Genomic DNA, 21,042 nt, shown 5'->3' with positions numbered 1-21,042 from the left:
TTGTGATGGTGGTGTTTAATAATGACGAAGCTGCCAAGGATTAACTCCTGGCAGATGGGGTCTTCGCTCCTTGACAGTGTAGCACTCCCTCAGTATTGCCCTGGGGTGTAGACTTGAATTTGTGCTCAAGACCTTCAGTAAAATTTGAGTCTTATGATTCTGTAGAATCTAGCTGATTACACTTCTAGCACTTAATTTGACTAAAAAGCCATATAGGAGGTGACAACAGGCAAAAACAAAAGCTTTGAAGCCTTGCTTGATTGGCTTACAACTTGGCAAGGTATCTCCCAGTTTTTCATGAATTGGTGCTAATGTGTTCCCTCCAATTTCACCAATGGTTAAAAATAATTTGAGCTACTCATTTGGTCAGTTTGTCTTTAATCAACCATCCATTTTGTGGAGAAAGTGAGGTCTGCAGATGCTGGAGATCAGAGATGGAAATGTGTTGCTGGAAAAGCGCAGCAGGAAAAGCGCATCCATTTTGTGGACTTGTAAAGTGCAATATTTCGAAAAGGTAATTTGATACAATACATACACAGTATATGTACACTGATAAATCATTTAAAAGGTACCCACTTCCTGGTGGTCATGTCTTGCCCCGACAATGAAGCACCTTTAATCGGAGAGTTTTTCTTTCCACAAATGTTTCCAAAGCTGTCGTACCCAAAGATGAGTCTTTCTGCAGAACCTACTGTCACAGAATAGCCAGCTATAAATATCTGGGTGGAGAGATAAAACAACCAGCCCACTGTCAGTAATGAGAAAAAAACCATCATTGTTGTTCAACAGACTCCAAATAAAGTTCCAAAATATTCGATACCTTCCTTCTCACTTCTTATTAGAGTTCTGTAAATTAACTCGCCCTGCCTTACTTTCTCCAACTCCACCGCCACATCCCCCCACTCCCTCAATGGATTGGCCAATAATGCCAGTGATCCCAACACAAAGGAATTTAAAAATCAAATGGATTAGTTGGAACTCTAAATCATAATTATGCAGATAAATATGACAGCCAAACTGTAAAATCGCACAAACAACAATTGAGATAAATGAGCAGCACTTTATTTTTGCTGGTGTTTTTGAGGAGGAAGACTTGTCTAGGACTGACAGACCTCCCTGCTCTTACTGTTAGAATGTCTGGATGACAAGGTAGCTTCTACCCTTCTGTGGTGAACCAAGAATTGGCAACCTCTGCAAATAACTCATGAGTTCTGCAAATTCCTATAAGTATTAAAAGCTCCTCCTTTTAGTGTCAAATTCTTCAAACTACATTTACTTTTCACAAAGGGACTCGAGACTTATAAATAAACCACATCTTCTGGCTCAGCTGCAGTGCATTAGCCCACCTAACCACTGGGAACCATCGGCAACGTGATTCCAATACCACACAGTTTAACAAGTATTCAAAGGTGCGTGGTTGTCGACAAAACAACCGAGGAATTCCAGTAGCAAGTGAGGATAGAGAGAGAAGCATTGGTGTGTGTGTATGTGTGTGTGTTGGAATTTTACTGCGGTGCCTTGACCTATTTCCTGAGACAAGAGGGAGTCAACGTACAAAGCTGAAAAATGTACTAGTTTCACTGGAATTCTGTGGTTGATAGTTTTTGGGAATGCAGACATTGAAATATACAAAGGGCACAAACCCTCTCCTGACCTCATAACACACAATGCTGTTTGCAGTGCTTGATTCTAGGGACATTTAGCAATCTTTTACACATAGTGTAATAAATTGAGGGAAATACATTATATAATGTACATCCTCATTTTCAGGAGATGATAATATTTGTACACCTACATTTCTGATGAATGGTAAAATTGCCCACAGGTACCATGCACAACCATTCACCACCCTGTATTTCAATCCACCATGTTGCTTTAGTTGTCCCAAGGCCAATGACTGAATGGGGAAATTGTTAAAGATGCAATTATAGAGTCAACAGCACGGAAACAGACCTTTCAATCCGACTCTGTCGTGTCAACCAGATATCCTAAACCAATCTAGTCCCATATGACAGCAATTGACCCATATTCTCTAACCCCTTCTATTCATGTAACCATCCAGATGCTTTTTAAATGCTACAGTTGTACCCACCTTCATCACCTCCGCTGGCAGCTCGGTCCATACACGCACCACCCTCTGCATGAAAAAGTTAGCCCTCACAATAATAGAGTCCCTACAGTATGTAAGCAGGCCATTCAGCCAATTGAATCCACACTGATTCTCTGAAAAACATCCCACCCAGCCCTCTACTCATGCGTTTCCCATGGCCAGTGCACATAGCCTGCACACCTTTGCACTGTGGGAGGAAACTGGAGTACCCAAAGGAAATCCACAGAGACACGGGGAGAACGTGCGAACTCCACACAGATATGCACCCAAGGGTGGAATTGAACCCAGGTCCTCAATGCTAACCACTGAGTCACTGTACCTCCCTAAAGAGTCTTAGTTGAATGTATATTGTAATGAATGAATGAATCAAACAAATATAGAGTCAGTTTGAAGGTGTAGTTGTCTTTAAGCTTTAAGTGGAATTAAGGGAAATATAACAGGAATGTTTCCAGAAGCGGCAACTTTAAACTACCAGAGAACTTTAATGTCAAAAACATTCAGGTTCACCACAGATGAGCTACTCTACGTAACCATGAGTTGTGATAGTGAGCTGTGCACTTGCTTAAGGACAAAGAGTCACAAAAAATTGCAATTTACTAACTTTCCACGCACTTGTTTGATTTTTTTCAAAAATGAAATAAAACAGATCCCCTTTAAAAATAGAAGATTTCCTGGGTAGCTCATTGGAATGTGAAACCAATTAGTTTAATTGTGAATTCAACCATACATCAGTAAATGGTGACTGCAATCTGTGCCTGGTCTTTGGAGATAATTATGCTTGTTTCTTATTCTGTATGGAAGGGTGGTTGACCTTATAATAAGCAGAACATGGAGTAGACAGTTCAAGCCCATAGTGATAAGATATACGTGGCGTACCACAGATTCATTTTCAGTCATACTACTTTTCAGTTTTGTATTTATAATGTTTTTGAGGAGGGCCATTAAGAAGAAGAAAATTTAGATCAGGCTTGATTGTACCCCACAATGACTCTCTGTACCTAATTAGCTCAGCATACTGAAAACAGTCAGATACCTCACACATCCATTCCTTCGTGAGTAACCTGATGGAAAAAATTAACAACGGGAACCAAAGAGCTTTAAGAATACTAGCTATGCTAAGAGCTCAAGTGGGTAAGTCATTGACCCAAGGGCTGCATCATCCAAAGCTGAATGTTGTAATTTACCTTTAGATACTAGCTCCATTTTTAGTAGCCTCAGGGTAATGACTTTCTCATAGGATATGGTTTGAGTTTATAAAGTATAGGTCATATTCTAAGAATATAATAAGCGATCTGAGTGCAATAACACAGCAACTTAGTGGCAAATAATTACTTAAAGCAATAAGACATCTTGAAGTTTTAGCAAAACTTCTAACTATAAGGTGCTTTCCTTTTCTTCAAATTATTCGTAGAAATCAGGGATTGCAATTGTAATGCTGGACTGTAATGTTCAGTAATAATATAATAAACCAAACAGACTGGCTGCAAATACAGGAATAGCCTTAAAAATCTTTCAATATATCAGTGACATAGTCCCTTAATTTTATGGAATTAGTTATTTCTTGGGTCCTTACCTAACATGGTGAATAGTGCATGTGAACTAAACTTACTTAATTAATGTTTCATCATATCCACAATGAATAAAAATTGACAAGGCAAATGTTTGAGAGTGATTGCTTTGCTTGGTCAGAAACCATTAGATTAATTCCCTCTCTCTCTCTCAAGAATTTCTGGTAATAAATAATGTTAATACTCCAAACGCAAAAATGTAAACCCAGTTAAACTGGATTTATTCATTTTCCTTTCATTTGTATAATTTGTTTGAAATTTAGGATGTGGTAATACATAGTTTTGAAACACAAACCAGTTTCAAAGAACAACAAAAGCTTTATATGTCCTTGACTTTGAGATGAAACAGGCTGTACTGAGTCAATATCCCGACAAGAACATTCATTAAGGGTTCCAGACAATTCCTTAACCCTTGGCTTGATCTCATCATCAACAAACTGGGTCCATCATCCTTTTATTTGACAATACCCTCCCATAGCTCTTCTGATGATCACATTTCTCAATGATCAGAAAACCACATTTCTCTTTCACTGAGCTTGACAATTGTTCATATATAACTTTGACAAAATTCACATGGAAATACTTGGATAAATTGAGCAAACCTTTGGAATATTGTTTGCAATTCTGGTCCCCCTCCTCTTGGAAGAATGTTGTAAAACTTGAAACAGTTCAGAAAGATTTACAAGGATGTTGCCAGAGTTAGAGGATTTGAGCTTTAGGGAGAAGCTGAACAGGCTGGGGCTGTTTTTCCTGGAGTGTCGGAGGCTGAGGGGTGACCTTATAGAGTTTTATAAAATCATGAGGGTCATGGATAGGATAAATAGACAAGATATTTTCCCGAGGGTGGGGGAGTCCAGAATTAGAGTGCATAGGTTTAGGGTGGGAGGGGAAAAATTTAAAAGGGACCTAAAGGGCAACTTTTTCACGCAGAGGGCAGTGCATGTATGGAATGAGCTGCCAGAGAAAGTGGTAGAGGCTGGTCCAATTACAACATTTAAAAGGCATCTGGATGGGTATATCAATAGGAAGAGCTTAGAGGGATATGGGCCAAGGGCTGGTAAATGGGACTGGAAATCTGCTGGGCATGGACGAGTTGGACTGAATGGCCTGTTTCCATGCCATCTCTATGACTTTACTCCAACTGAGTTTACATTAAAGGCAGGATTCCCTATAATGTGAGTAGATATGTTGCACATACAGTCCTGCCTCTCGGGTAAAAGACTGGTGTAACCACTTAACAGAAATGGCTGTTCAACTACCAACCTCAATGTTACCAGCACTGAAAGTACTAACACTACCTCTACTAAAATGCTCTCAATGTTTAACTATCTCATGACCAATTCAGTTTGCGTTCTTTGTTCTTCTGTTAATAGTACACTGGCAGCCTCTTGTGAATTTGTTCAATTCCATGGTAAACAAAAAAAGAATTATGCCCTAAGTCAGGTCTCAGTCTGTGATCTGACATGTCCAGCATTGTCATCAACAGGGATTGTAACACATACATTATCGGCTGAGCTTTGGTTATGGAGCATATGCTAAGTAAGAGTTCAACCACCTAATACACAATAAATATCAGCAAACATCCTTCCACCCTGTTACTAAGATCATTGTACTATGCCTGCGTATCACACTCATAGGTAAGACACTTTACAGGTCAATGGATCACAGAGTATGGATGATCCCATTGCACTGATTTAAGGATAAGCAGGGGAATTACCCAGGTATCCCTGACTACACCCACTAAAATAAATGTTGAGGGTGAATGGCAAAGAATAGTTTCTCCTTTACTACTGAAGACATTAATAAAATAAATTGAAAGCCAATTATCCCACTTTTGTGTGAGGAGATGTCAGTCCCCCCGTAAACAAGATAATGCTGAAGAGTAAAATACTTATCAACTTAGTAAGTTTGCAGATGACACCAAAATTGGAGGTGTAATGGACAGCTAAGAAGGTTACCTCAGAATACAATTGGACCTTGATCAGATGGGCTGGTGCACCAAGGAGTGGAAGATGGAGTTTAATTTAGATAAATGTGAGGTGCTGCACTTTGGAAAGGCAAATCAGGGCAGGACTCAATGGTAAGGTCCTGGGGAGTGTTGCTGAACAAAAAGACCTTGGAGTGCAGGCTCATAGTTCATTGAAAGTAAACTCACAGATAGACAGGGTAGTGAAGAAGGCATTTGATATGCTTGCCTTTATTGGTCAGTATATTGTTTAGGCCAGTTTTGGAATATTGCATTTAGTTGTGGTCTATCTGCTATCGGAAGAATGTTGTGAAACTTGAAAGGGTTCAGAAAAGCTTTACAAGGATGTTGCCAGGGTTGGAGGACTTGAGCTATAGAGAGAGGCTAAATAGCTGAGGCTATTTTCCCTAGAGCATTGGAGGCTGAGGGGTGAATCATAAAGAGGTTTATAAAATCATGAGGTGCATGGATAGGGTAAATAGACAAGGTCTTTTCCCCAGGATAGAAGGGTCCAAAACTAGAGGGCATAGGTTTAAGGCGAGAGGGGAAAGATTTAAAAGGGACTTAAGGGACAACGTTTTCACACAGAGCATGGTGTGTGTATGGAATGAGCTGCCAGAGGAAGTGGTGTAGTCTGATACAATTACAACATTTAAAAGGCATTTGGATGGATATATGAATAAGAAGGGTTTAGAGGGATATGGGCCAAATGCTGGCAAATTGGACTAGATTAAATTAGGATATCTGGTCGGCATAGATGAGTTAGACTGAAGGGTCTGTTCCCAATGACTCAATGACTCTATAACTTCCAGAACACAAATGCGTGGATTTAAAGACATGTAATTGTAATTGGAGGTGGCTTTACATGGAGGTGCAAACACTGTCACTACTTGATTAAATGCACTTATGCAAAATAGAATAGAATTGGACAGGATACATGCAGATGAAAATGAGGATCCCACTTTAACAAACAAGGACATTATACCAATTCATGGTGCCATTTCTTCCTCTTTCGAGGATAGTAACTTGTGTTCATGTTAATGGGATCGGAATCGCACTATAACCAACACAAGCTTTAAAAGTTTACACTTTAGAAACCATGTTCCCAATGTGTCAATTGCGTTACAGCAAATTCATATTAATGAAAGCCGTATTATAGCAGAACTGCATGCATAAACTGAGATGATTTTTTGATTGATTATTCCACCAAAAGGTATCAAGCCCAATCTGTCCTCACTGCACATCCTTATATGTCCATTTTTCAGTGGAGATAACTGACTAGAAATCCTTGCTGTTTTATGTCTCACTTCCATATGAAGATGACAATCCAAGGGACTCAACCAAGATAAGATAAGTGATGTAAGAAATTGAACTGGGGAGGTGAGAAGAATTGACTTTTCCACATAGTGAGTTGTTGCAATGTGGAATGTCCTGCCTGAAAGGTTTTGATATGGTTGAAGTGACAAGCCGAAACAGAACAAAGGGCGTAGCAATGAGACAAAGATGAATTAGTTATCATTACCATCCAGGCACGTACATTCCTCAAATACTCAGTGTACTAGAATCAGGTGACCAGCTGCTCAAAATTCCAGGGTTACTTGTCTTTTTGGTTAGAGCCTCACACCTTTCTGATTCTCTTTAAAATAACTACCTCACAAACTAATTAACGTTCTTCTATATTAAATTAATATAAGCTTTCGGTAGTGGGGGGAGGGGCGAGGGAACTATATAAAGACAGGAGATTGATTATTATTCTGAAGTAAACACCTTACAAAAAACAATGAACAACATCCACTAAACCTGCATTCTCAATGCTTCCTTGTATTTTTTTTGGCACAGCCAGTGCAGAAAGAATTTCAAGTGTTTACATGGTTATGTGAATAAACAAACCACAACAGCCCCTCTGAGATAAGTACATTACCTTTGCCCAAAACCTGAGTTGTTTTTGCCATGACATCAATTTTGACAGAATGTTTCATTTGTGAACAGTCTACAAAGAGAATGCAAGACAGGTGGAACACCTTAACTTCATTAAAGCAAAGGCTGGTGACAGTGGGGAGATGGGGTGTTGGTGCAAAGATAGGATGATTTCTCTGGGGGAGGAGTGCTCAGGTATGAAGGCAAAACATTCATGCCCTTCCTGGTGTCACAGAAATGTTTAAAACTTACAGGATCCATGAGGTAGTCTCCTGCTGATACTTCAAAGATTGAGGTCACTTTAGCTTGGTTGGATAGTTGGTTTGTGAAGCAGTGTGATGCCAATAATGTGAGTTCAATTCCCATCAGTGGCTGAGGTTTCCATAAAGGACTCTCCTTCTCAACCTCTTCCCTTCCCTGAGATATGGTGGCCCTCAGGTTAAATCACCATCAGTCATCTCTCTCTGATGAGAGAGCAGCCCTATGGTCTGGTAAGACTATGAAGATACAATATGTCACATAAGGCCATTTTAATATGGAGTTGGACTTCAATGGACCAACCATGTAAAACTGAAGCTGGGTCCACGTCCATCATGGAACCTCAATCTGCAAAGACTACCAATCCATGTTGGGGGGGGGTGGGAATTGCTGGATTATAATTAATTACCTAACTTGTATTCAAATAGTGTTTTAACATAGAATAACCGGCACAAGACACTTCATAGCAATGATAACAAACAAAGTTTGACACTGAGGCACGTAAGATGATATTAAGCCAGCTCAAAGCTCGCTCAAAGGAGTAGGTTTTAATAAGAGGCTCAAAGTGGGAAATTGGAATAATAGAACAGAGAGCTCAGAAGTGAAGGAATTCCATAACTTAGCTCCCCAGCAGTTGCAGACATGCCACAATGTTGGAATATCAGGGATGTGCAAGGCCAGAAATTGAGCAGCACTCCACAGGGTATGGGACTGGAAGAGATTGTAAACATAGGGAGGGGAGGGATTTGAAAAAGATGTTAACATTAAAATCAGGGCATAGGTTGACCAGTGGCTAGTGTTGGTCAGCGAGTGTAGGGTGATAGAGGAAGGAGTTTGATTTGAGTTAGGAAATAGAGGGCAGATGAAGTCAAAGTCCTTCACATCACATTTAAATTCATTTTGTAAGTACAGGCAAGGTCAGGAAACTAATTAAGTTTTGTTTTTGAAGGCCTGAGATTTTCTTGAGGGCAACTTTGTAATTGGAGGCCCCCTTCTGGCATTTTACTATCTTTTCTTATGTTTCTAGCTTGCTTTTTCTGTAATCTAATTTTTGTTCCTGTGTATAAATTAAATACCCCCTGCATCCCCAAAACACCATGATGCCTTTTTGTCATGTTCACGTTACTTCTTCTATATTCTGTCCTATCCTTCAACATTTGTCTGGGAGGTCATGTTGTGGCTGTACAGGTGATTGGTTAGGCCACTTTTGGAACACTGCTTTCAATTCTGGTCTCCCTGCTATAGGAAGGATGTTGTTAAACTTGAAAAGGTTCAGAAAAGATTTACAAAGGTGTTGCCGGGGTTGGTAGTTTTACCAAGAGGGGCCGAATAGACTGGGGCCATTTTCTCCAGAGCATCACAGGCCGAGAGGTGACCTTATAGAGGTTTATAAAATCATGAGGGCAATGGAAAAGGTGAATAGCCCAGATCTTTTCCCAGGGTGGGAGAACCAAAACTAGAGAGCATAGGTTTACAGTGAGAGGGGAAAGATTTAAAAGGGACCCAAGGGGCAATTTCTTCATGCAGCGGATGGTGCATGTATGGAATGAGCTGCCATAGGAAATGGTGAAGGCTGGAAAACTACAACATTTAAAAGGCGCCTGGATCGTTATATGAATATGAACAGTTTTGAGGGATATGGGCTAGACGCTGGGAAATGGGACTAGATTAATTCAGGAAATCTGGTCAGCATGGACAAGTTGGTCTGAAGGGTCTGTTTTCGTGCTGTAGGATTCTGTGACAATCTATGGTAATGTTCAGCCATATGTCTTTAATAACAGGAGGTCATACTTATGTATTTCAATTTGCACGATGAGTTCATCTGTTTTATTGTGAATGTTATTGCACATTCAGATACAGAGCTTTTAGTTTTATCATCTTATTTTGGAACCTCCATTCTTATCTGCTGATTTACCCTAGATTTCTAGTGTACTCTTTCCTAACATTGTCCGTTTATCATTTCCTCAATTAATACCTTTCTCATTTGCCTTGTTTGTATTCATTGAACTACCATATTTCCCCTAAAATTGAAACCTTGCCCCTCTGTGAAAACCTTCTCTACTTCCCCAGTTATGCAGCTCACTAGAACAATGCCCCTGCGTGGTTCAGGTGCAGACTGTCCCAAGCTGGTGGCAGTACCCCACGAACTGGAACCCTCTTCTCCCACGCCAGTCTTACAGCCACACATTTACCTCTCTAATCTGATTTGCCTTATGCCAATTCATAAGTGCCTCAGGTAACAACCCAGAGATGATCGCCTTTGAGATTCTGCTCTTCAGTTTGATGCCTAGTTTCTCATATTGGCTCTGCAGGACATCTTTCCTTGTGCAGCTGCATCATTGGTCCCTACAGAGATCACAATAGCTTGAATCCTCCAATCCAGAGCAGAGCTCCCAACCCATGGCACCGGGAGGACAACATGTTTCTTTGGCTCTTTGCTGCACAGAACATTGTCAAAACCCTTCACCCCACTGTCCCCCACTACCGCTATAGTCCTTTTTGCTGACCCCATTTGCATGACTTCCTGTACAATGGTGTTATGGTCAATTACCTCACCTTACTTTCAGCCCTTGTTCTCACAAGCTGAATGAACCTCAAATCTATTGGACAACTGCAAAGGTCAAGACTTCTGTCCTCTGTGTCTCTTTATGAGCCTGATTTGCAATCACACTCTCTATTGTCTGATCAGTGACCAAACCCGAAGACCCTCACATAAGGGATGTGACCTGCTCCCTGTACAAAACATTCAGGTAATTCTCCCCCTCCCTAGTGATGTCACAATATCTGAGGTTCAGCCTCCGACTCATGAACTCTTGAGCCAAAACCATTTGAGCTGTAAACACTGAACTGCTGACGTGTTTGTTGTGGATCACGCTGATGTCCAGGAGCTCCCTAACTACAACACATCACCTACCCTGCCCTGCCGAATAGTTTTAGTTATTTTATTAAATTATTTATTTTCCTCTGTTTTTAACATTACTACTAGTTCCTATAATAACTGAAACTATTAAAGTTAAGTTGGTCTTAACTACCAAGGTCAAAGTTCCACTGGGTGACTGCATAATTCAATGTTGTTAAAATTTTACAATTCACAAATTCCAGCAGTTTAATGCTTAACATACCTCACCAGTAAAACTAAATAATACTTCAAAAGACAGTACTCACTAGTTACTCTTGTTACTTATTGTGACTGCTTAATGTCTTATTCATTTTTTAGATTGAAATGTCCTAGTTTGGATAACAGTGAAATGGAAATACCCACCAGCTAATCGCTTACCTGATTTCCTCCAATATCACACCTTAATTTTACTTTCCAAACACACATTCCTCTCTCCTGATGTCTCTCTGCTGGATTCCTGCTCTTTGTTTAACTTGCTGTCTCTGGATTTGCTCAGCTTCTGTATCCCCCATTTCCTGTCTAATTTGCTCTCTCCCGACACATCGCTGCTGCTAATAATTTTTGCTCTCTCCTGTTCCCCCTTGTATGAACAAACCAACAAGCCAAACTAAACTGTTTCTCTACTCTGCATGTTCCCCCACTTCACAAAAAGATTAAAAATTTCATCTTTTAAAAAAAATGACATTGTCTTCACCACTCGCAATGGAAAGATTTTCAGACTCCTACAATGCTCTGTGCTTTAAAATTTGATGTTTGGATAGCGCCTTGCTTCACCACTGTGAGTGTAGGTAAAGTGGCTGACCTTGTAAAACAGGCATCATGGCACCAAATACCCATAATGCACACTGGCCAAAGGGGTAAGTGGATGAGTGAGATATGTCCAGGAGTTGTACCCTCTGACAGAGTGGGAAAAGATACTGGTTCATGGGTGGAGTGAACTGCTAGAGGAAGTAGCGGATGCAGGTACAGTTACAATGTTTAAAAGACATTTGACTAAGTACATGAAGTGCAGGTTTGGAGGGATATAGGCCAAGCGCAGACAGGTTGCACTAGTTTAGTTTGGGAACATGGTCAGTGAGAACTATTTGGACCGATGGATCTGCTTCAGTGCTGTATGACTCTCTGCTGATTTTGGCTGAACAATACATTTTTGCTGTCTGCTTGGATTGCAATATACTCACCATTCCACCCCAAAACAGACAGAAGATAATGAGCCATAGGAGATCTGTGCATCTCCGATAAATCTGTGGTCGCCATTCTCTATGAGATATACCTTCATCAGATACCTGAAATAAAACATCAATTTTAATACAAGAAAAGGCCACTGATTGATTCAAAACTAATCTTTTCTACAACATTTACTCTGAGCTTTAGTACATTTTGAGAAAATTATATAAACAATGGACATTGCACGTTCCCATGCCAACATTTCTGTCTTGGGCCTGTTGCAGTGCTCTACCACTTCCAGCCTCAGCATAAGTTCAATGAATAGCATCTCATTTTCCACTTGGGATCCTGGAGTCTTTACAACACAACATCGAGTTCAACAAATTTATAAACGGATTACATCCTTCCACGCTTTTTACCCACACCCACACCTTGGTCCTGTCATGACATGGCGAAAATGAGTACTGCAGATGTTGGAGATCAGAGTCAAGATTAGAGTGGTGCTGGAAAAGCACAGCAGGTCAGGCAGCATGCGAGGAGCAGGAAAATTGATGTTTTCAGGCAAAAGCCCTTCATCAGGAATCATTCCTGAAGAAGGGCTTATGCCCGAAATGTTGATTCTCCTGTTCCCTGGATGCTGCCTGACCTGCTACGCTTTTCCAGCAACACATTTTCAGCTCAGCATATTCCCTCCCATTTTAGCTCTCACTGTCACTTATTCAGCTTCTTTTCTATCCTGGGTTGCTACCAATAATCCCCTTGATTGCCTACCCCTTTTATCTCTCTCTCTCTCTCTCTCTCTCTCTCTCTACTTCATCTCCATCTATCTGCCCCCAACTCTATCTTCACCATAAATGCCACCTTTTCCTTACTGCTATCAGTTCCAATGAGCATCACCGGACTCAAAACTTTAACTCTGCTGAGTACTGCCAGACCTGCTGAGTTTCATCAGCAATTTCTGTTCTTGTTACAGATTTTCAGCATCCGCAGTTCTTTGTTTCATTTTATGCAATTTAGTTAACACCTGCAATGGTAACGAAAGGTACAGTGCCAGAACCATTTTGAAATTAATTTTTTATGTAAATCCATCAGATATTGTGTTGTTTGGAATCATTAACAATTCAAAGCGTTAGCCTGTTTTAAAAGTATGCAGGAAATCCTGACTGAATTTGCTGGAGTTGGCTAATTGGATGGGTTAGAGTAAGCTAAATTATTTGCCCACCTCACGTGTCAAAAATGTTACCTGCCTCAAATTGCTGGATGTGCAAGCTGATAATGGATTCCATAGGAGCTTGGAACCACAAAAGAGGTACAGCACAGATAGGACCATTCAGCCCATAGTGTCTGTCAGCTTTCTGTAAGAGCAACTCACTTAGTCCCATTCCCTGGCATTTTCCCCATAAATGTGTAAATTGTTTTCTCTTCAGATAATTACCCAATTTCCTTCTGAAAGCCTTGATTGAGTCTGCCTTCATTGCTCTCTCTGACAGTACATTCCCAATCCTAACCCCTTTCTGCATACAATAATTTCACATCAAGTCCCTGTTACTATTTTTTTTTAACTAGTGTTATGGATCAGACCAAAGCTCCTCAAAATATATTAAGAAGATAACTTAGACCCTAACTTTTTCTGCAATTCCAGCAGCAGGAAGAGAACCCCAGCTTTTAGCTATGACGGGGAGAGGAATAAGAGCTTCCACATCCAGCTTCAAGATCCCAGCAACTGCAGAATGCTAAAACTAAAAATCCTGGTTCTATGGGAGCTTAACTCCACCCATTCAGGCTGCTTCTATTGTTGCAACTTTTAAAAAATAGGCCAAGGCAATACAAGCTGTTTACTTTATTGGGTGGGAACAGAGTGCTCAATACCTCTGTCTCAATCTCTCTTCATTAAAAAAAGGACAAAATACACCTCTTATCATCACACAAGTCACTTTAAAGTAATATCCTTCCACCTACACTGTGCAGACCAACATGAGGATTTTTAGCACAGTGTCAGACCTCATCTAAATTGCCTCTCATCCAATCAGAACAGCCCCAGTTTCTCCAATCTAGCCTAGTTCCTCATCCCCAAATCTAATCTCTACATGCTCTTTAACGTCTTCATATACTTCTAAAAGTATTGGAACCAGATACAACACTCCAGTTGAGGTGAAACCAGGTCATATACAAGTTTATAACAACTTTCTTGCTTTAGATGTAAGAACACAGAGTACCAATGTCTAAGATACTATATGTTTTGTGAACTGCATTTTCAACCTGCCTTACCATCGTCAATGACTTGCACACACAGATCCCCAAGTTCTGCTCTTCCAACCGTCTTGCAATGTAAAATAATACAACTGTCTTCCTTATTCTTCCAAACAATCATTTCACCCTCCAGTCGCAATAACCGAGCCAATGTGTAGAAGTGACCCAAGCATGATGCCAAAATACAATGACTAATCTATGCAGCCAATCTTCTTGGCCATAGTTTCCAATATATTACATAGTCAGAAAGTAATTAAAAATAGAAAGTGCTAACAATGTTGAATTTTTTATCAACTAGAAACAGTTCTTTAACTCAGTTTTTTTCCACAGGCGGTGTTTGACCTGCTAAATATTTCCAACATTCACTGTTTTTGTTTCAGATCTATGACAACATCATGTAATTTGCGTAAATAGTAGCATATTCTGAAAGTTTAAGAACTTCTGTTGTAAATAAGTGCTTGTGTTAAAGAAGCATAATTGTTTGTGTGGAACACAATAATCCTGAAGCGGTCCTATTAACTTTCAAAAATCAGGATCTGTGTTTGTTTAACAACTTTGTCCTTTTCTATTTTGTTGTATTTGTTCTTAGGTAGGTGGGCATTTTGGGCAAAACTGGTATTTATTGACCATCTGTAATGGGCCTGCAAGAAGGTGGTGGTGAGTTGCCTTCTTGAACTGCTGCAGTCCACTTGGGTGCACTAATGCTGCTATTAGGAAGGGAGTTTTAGGATTTTGACCCAGCAACTATGAAGGAGCACCATTATATTTCCAAATTACGATGGCGAGTAGCTTAGAGGGAAACTTGCAGGTTGTGGTGTCATGTATTTGCTGTCATTGACCTATACCTACCAGCCTTTCCTTTCACCCTGACAAGAATATACTTTCTTTGGATTCTCATTATCTCATTTCTGAAGGCTTCCCATTTTCCAGCCGTTCCTTTACCTGCGAACATCTGCCTCCAATCAGCTTTTGAAAGTTCTTGCCTAATACCATCAAAATTGGCCCTTCTCAAATTTAGGACTTCAACTTTTAAATCTGGTCTGTCCTTTTCCATCACTATTTTAAAACGAATAGAATTATGGTCGCTGGCCCCAAAGTGCTCCCCCACTGACACCTCAGTCACCTGCCCTGCCTTATTTCCCAAGCGTAGGTCAAGTTTTGCACCTTCTCTAGTAGGTACATCCACATACTGAATCAGAAAATTGTCTTGTACACACTTAACAAATTCCTCTCCATCTAAACCTTTAACACTATGGCAGTCCCAGTCGATGTTTGGAAAGTTAAAATCCCCGACCATAACCACCCTATTATTCCTACAGATAGCTGAGATCTCCTTACAAGTTTGTCACCAACCTGGATGGAAGGGTGAGTTGTGAGGAGGTTGCAGAGATGTAACAGTGTGACTTGGGTAGACTGCTGCATAATGTGGATAAATATGAAGTTATCCACTATGATAGCAAAAATAGGAAGGCAGATGAGTATTATTTGAGTTGCTGTAAATTCAGAGAGGAGAATTTTCAGTGAGACCTGGGAGTCCTCGTGCACCAGTCACAGCAAATAAGCACAGACGTGCATCAGGCAGTAAAGAAGGCAAATTGGTTGTTGACCTTCATAGCTGAAGGATTCGAGTACGGGAACAAGGATGTCTTGCTGCAATTATATAGGGCATTGGCGAGACTACACCTGGAATATAGTGTGCAGTTTTGGCCTTCTTATACGGTCATATAGTGTGGAAACAGACCTTTCAGTCCAATTAGCACACACTGATCGTGTCTCCAAGCCAAACTCATCCCACCTGCCTGCGTTTGGTCCATATCCCTCCAAACCTTTCCTATTAATTTAATTATCCAAATGTCTTTCAAATGTTTTTAACTGTACCTTTATCCACCACCTCCTCTGGTAGTTCACTCCACACATTAACCACTCAGTGAAAAATGCCCCTCATGTCCTTTTTAATATTTTCTTCCCTCACCTTAAAAATACATCCCCTAGTTTTGAATTCCCCCATCTAGGGAAAAGACCCCTGCTCTTCAACTTATGCATGGTCTTCATGTTTTCATGAACCTCTATAAGGTTACCCTTCAACCTCCTAAACTCCAGTGAAAAAGGTCCCAGCCTATCTCGCCTAATTTTATAACTCAAACCCTGCATTCCCAGCAACATCCTGGCAAATCTTTTCTGAACCTTCTCCAGTTTAATAATATCCTTCCTATAACAGGGTGACCAGAACTGCACACAGTACTCCAGAACAAGCCTCACCAATGTCCTGTACAGGCTCAACAGGACCGAGCAATGAAGGCAAGCATGCTAAACACTTTCTAACCACCTTGTCTACTTGTAATGCAAATTTCAAAGAACTATGTACCTGTACCCCTATGTTACTCTGTTCTACAGCACTACCTAGGGACGTACCATTGATTGTTTAAGTCCTTGCTATAGAGGGAGAGCAGTGAAGGTTTACTAAATTGATTCCTGGATGGCAGGACTGACATATGAGGAGAGATCGGGTTGATTAGGATTGTATTCACTGGAGTTTAAAAGAATGGGCGGGGGGGGGGGAGCCTCATAGAAACACATACAACTCTGATATGACTGGACAGGTTAAGTGCAAGAAGGATGTTCTCAATGGTTGGGGAATCCAGAACCAGGGGGTCATGGTTTAAGATAGGGGATAAAGCTTTTAGGACAGAGATGAGAAATGTCTTTACCTGCAAAGTGGTGAGCCTGTGGAATTCACTTCCACAGAAAGTGGTTGAGTCCAAAACATGATGTGTTTTCAAGGAGGAGGCAGATATAACCTTCCCACTAAAGGGATCAGAGATATTGGGGGGTGGGGGGAGTTCGAGATTGCGATCTGGAGCCCTGATCAGCCATGATCCATTAGAAAGTTTGAAACTAAGAAAAGGGAGGTGATATTTTCAATGTCAAACTGTATACAGCTCACGAATAAAACCAGAAAATGTGGAGAAACTCAGCAAGTCTGGGAGCATCTATGGAAAGAGAAACAGCATTAACATTTCAAGTCCAGTATGAAGAACAGTCATATCGGACTCAAAAAGTTAACACTGTTTCCTTCTCCACTGATGCTACCAGACCTGCTGAGTTTCTCCAGCAATTTCTGTTTTTATTTTAGATTTCTAGCATCAGTATTTTGCTTTTATTGTATACAGCTCAACATCAAAAACAATTCAGCCAGGTTCTCAAGCAGCAAGTGAAGAACTAGTTCACTGAAAACAAAATCTTTACACAAGTAAGTTATTAACAAAGGGAATAAACTGTGCTAATATTTAAAATTAACCTACTTAAAAACACGCACACACCTATCAATCTTTTTTTTGGCAGGGGGGGAATAAAACAAACATTATCTAGAGAGCATTAACTTAAAAGTACTTTTGGCACAGAACTTGCAGAAAATAAAAGAAGTGTTATAGCTCATTAGGGCGGCACGGTGGCACAGTGGTTAGTACCACTACCTCACAGTGCCAGAGACCCAGGTTCAATTCCCGCCTCAGGGGACTCTCTGTGTGGAGTTTGCACATTCTCCCCGCGTCTGTGTGGGTTTCCTCCCACAATCCAAAAATGTGCAGGTTAGGTGAATTGCCTGTAGTGTTAGGTGAAGGGGTAAATGTAGGGGAATGGGTCTGGGTGGGTTGCACTTTGGCGGGTCGGTGTGGACTTGTTGGGCCGAAGGGCCTGTTTCCACACTGTAAGTAATCTAATCTCTGCAGCCAAAAACTTCCCATACAAGTTGTGACGCTGACATTTCTTCCTGGATCAAGTATGCCTCACTGAATTTGGTTTCTCTCAAGTGGTGATAAATTCACTTTGGGAACCTTCCACTTATGCTGATGAGTTTTTCCAGTGGGTTTAAATCTCAAACTTTGATGATAGGGATTTCGGAGAAAAGTAGAGTGGGGAAACACTGCCAAGGCCACTCCTCCAGCAAATTATCTCTTGATTCCATTCAAATCCACTATCTTTATTCACCACAAACTGGCTCATTTCACCTCTGAGGTTTACAGACTTGGTGTCTCCATTCAAGAAGCTTATCCCTTGCAAATATAACATTGTTGCTGTAGTAGCCAGTCTTTTGCTTTGGAAAGAGCCCTTTCCAAAATGTTGAAGATATGCGTATTTATGTCCAGTCAATTGTATTACAATCTTATGTTTTGCATAACAAATCTTCATGACACGGGCTTGACAGATGGACACAGTAAATGGGTCAAATGAAACAAATAAGAAATAAAGAGAGGGCAAACAATAGAATGGATCAAGAGAAAGAAAAATAATAAAAATTAGATTAGAATTTAGAAACCAAATTAGGAGTGAACTTTTACAATTTCAACTGCTTCTCTATTAAGCCTGAGAAGTTGCCAGAACTCAAATCTCTTTATTGAAGTTAAAAATCACACAACACCAGATTATAGTCCAACAGGTTTAATTGGAAGCACTAGCTTTCGGAGCGCTGTTCCTCATCAGGTGGCTGATAACCTGGTGTTGTGTGATTTTTAACTTTGTACACCCCAGTCCAACACCGGCATCTCCATGTCATTATTCTTTATTGAAAGGGTCCTGATATTCAGCACTCTCCCAAGGGCAGGTTTAATCTCGTTTAACTGCACAAATTCAGCCAAAGATGAAGTCACACAGTGGCCTCCCATTTGCAGAAGGTAAATAGTGGATTATCACAACTCGTCTATCACCATGTGGCAAAATTGCTGACTTACTTGCACACTAATCATGGTGCATGCATTGAGCTTGCTATTAGTTTCCCAGAAAGCTTAGGGCCCACATAATTTTGCTTTAATCTTTCTGAAGTTTAACGGGGGGAAACTCCAGCTCACGGATTCTGATAGAGGGTCTGCATGACGCCGGAGAGAGTTTGAGTTGTGTATCATTAACTTAAGGACACAAGTCTTCAGATGATGTTTCCAAGGGCAGCATATAGATGGAGGATAAGGATGATTCTTGGGGGACTCCAAAAGTACTAATGCAAAGTGCACAAAGAGACACCATTGAACCACACAAAGTTACATGATGAAAGTAGGTCACATCCATGGACAACAGTTGCAACTTTGGCAACATATATTGATTTTAGCAAATTGCTGGTTGTTTTACGATGAAGGTACAGGAAACTATTGACAAATTCCAATATCATATCAAATGTCAAGATGATGATAGGGTAACATCCAACCTTCTTGATGGTCAGGATAAGACACTACAAATAACACTAGGCAGGCAGATGGGGCCTTAGTTTGCTGTCACTTCTGCGGGATGGGACTTCTAAATAGTGCCACAGTCCTTCAGTATTGCTCCAGAACATCAGCCTTAATTTTTTTTTGTACCTAGTCTCTAAGCAGGACTTGAACTCAGAAGCTTCAGGGTCAGAGGACGCAGTGCTACCAACTGACCCAAAGCTGACTCAGAGAGCAGTACTCAAAACAAATGGGCTCAAGAGAGCATAAGTGGGGTCCAGGAGCCAAGGACATCGCAAAGGGCTTGAGGATTAAAGGAGAAAGGAGGAAATGATGACGGTTGAAGGTTGGAGCAGGCAGAGGCTTGGTGAGCAAGGACAATGAAAGGATGCTGCACTGGGAGACAATAGTTGGCCTCAATAATCTTCGCAAAAAAATCAAAGAGCTCCTCACACCTTAGGTGGGGAGTGGGAAGCAACAGAAGTGAGGGGCTTAGAGAAAACTTTGAAGATGACACCTTGGGGTTGCTTTACATTCTGTCTGAAATTGAATTGCTTTTTTGAATCAATGAGAAGTTACCCAAACCCTGAAAAAAAACCGTTTCAGAAAGACCTTTTATTTAAACTGAAAGCAAGGCCCCCCCCCCCCCCCAAAATCCCACCTTAGTCATGCTCCCTTCCGAATGAAACATGTGGCAGTCAATTCCAAAAAGCAAATTCACGTTAAAAATAAAGCAACCAATCTGCAAATGAACTAAAAAGTTTTATGAAAAAGTTCAGCGGGGTTCGTGGAAGCAGGGAAGACTGTATTTGTACAAGTGGATGTGATTGGAATTTCAAAAACCCACCCGGACTCTCTCTGAATTGCAGATGGGTTCAGGAGCAGTGTCCTCGGTCATGTGCAATTACTCATGGTTAAAGTATGCACCTCACCGGTTAACCAGAGGGATGAAAGATTTATTTGGTCAATTTCTCTTCCCGGGCGGATGCAAACTAACAACAATAAATACCGAATAGCAAAGACAGTGAAAACATAACCCCGGTGAATCACTTGCAGCTCTGTGTGCAATCACAGTCCAGTCAAATTTCAAAGCTTCTGCTGGCTGAAGCAGATGAGTGGTTCAATTTCTTCATCTGTAATAGACAGCAATTCCAAATAAGGACTTGCTGTGACTTTGAGTGAACTATTACCTTTATCTCGGCCAGTGCCTTTGCAAACAAAAGGCGAAAACATCGCAGCTTAAGCGAAAGAAACCTTCATTTCTCTGTACAGGCAGCAACGTCAGGGGGCAACTCCGGGTCAACAGATCTGTCCGGAATAACTAACTCACCTGGTACTGGCCACAGCAAGACATCCCCGGGGACCGTCTCCAGCAGATCTGACAACCCCCAAAGCAAGCGGCAGAGCGAAGAAAGTTTCTAAGACAGAGGCTGCACTGACTTCACCTGCACGGGAGGGAGAGCAAGATAGAGGGCGATAGTGAGCACCCCAACCTTTACCTGGTCTCCCAATCAGTCATGCACAGAAATAAGAAAATACCCATTTGCAGTGCTCCTGCCCTACCCAAAGAAATTATACATTTAGACTGAATGCTGCTCCCAGTCATATGTAATCTTCAAATTAACTATTGGATTGTTGTTAAAATAAAACCTCATTAGGGGAGGACATCTGCCACCCTAACCTGGTCTGGCCTGCAGGTGAATTCAGATTCA

At 40.9% G+C, this 21,042-nt stretch overlaps 1 protein-coding gene across 3 annotated transcripts in view; it reads right to left on the bottom strand.

Moving 5' to 3' along the window:
* LOC122554200 (choline transporter-like protein 3) overlaps positions 1 to 20,778 on the bottom strand; it is a 90,326-nt gene extending 69,548 nt beyond the window's left edge. For 2 of the 3 annotated variants that reach the window (XM_087990482.1, XM_087990484.1), the window contains exons 1-3: positions 20,661 to 20,778; positions 11,900 to 12,004; positions 577 to 719 (exon numbers count right to left, since the gene is read on the bottom strand). In XM_087990482.1, coding sequence (XP_087846608.1) covers positions 577 to 719; positions 11,900 to 12,004; positions 20,661 to 20,684 — 272 coding nt within the window. In that variant the 5' untranslated portion in view covers positions 20,685 to 20,778. Of the gene's footprint in view, positions 1 to 576; positions 720 to 11,899; positions 12,005 to 20,520; positions 20,610 to 20,660 lie in introns of those variants that run through there. The other variant, XM_087990483.1, reaches the window with a different exon arrangement.
* Between the last annotated feature and the right edge of the window lie 264 nt (positions 20,779 to 21,042).

The sequence above is a fragment of the Chiloscyllium plagiosum genome, unplaced genomic scaffold, assembly GCF_037043375.1.
Source record: "Chiloscyllium plagiosum isolate Xiang-an unplaced genomic scaffold, Cpla_swu_hap1 HiC_scaffold_9, whole genome shotgun sequence".
Lineage (NCBI taxonomy): Eukaryota > Metazoa > Chordata > Chondrichthyes > Orectolobiformes > Hemiscylliidae > Chiloscyllium > Chiloscyllium plagiosum.
This window is presented reverse-complemented; position numbering and strand designations above follow the sequence as displayed.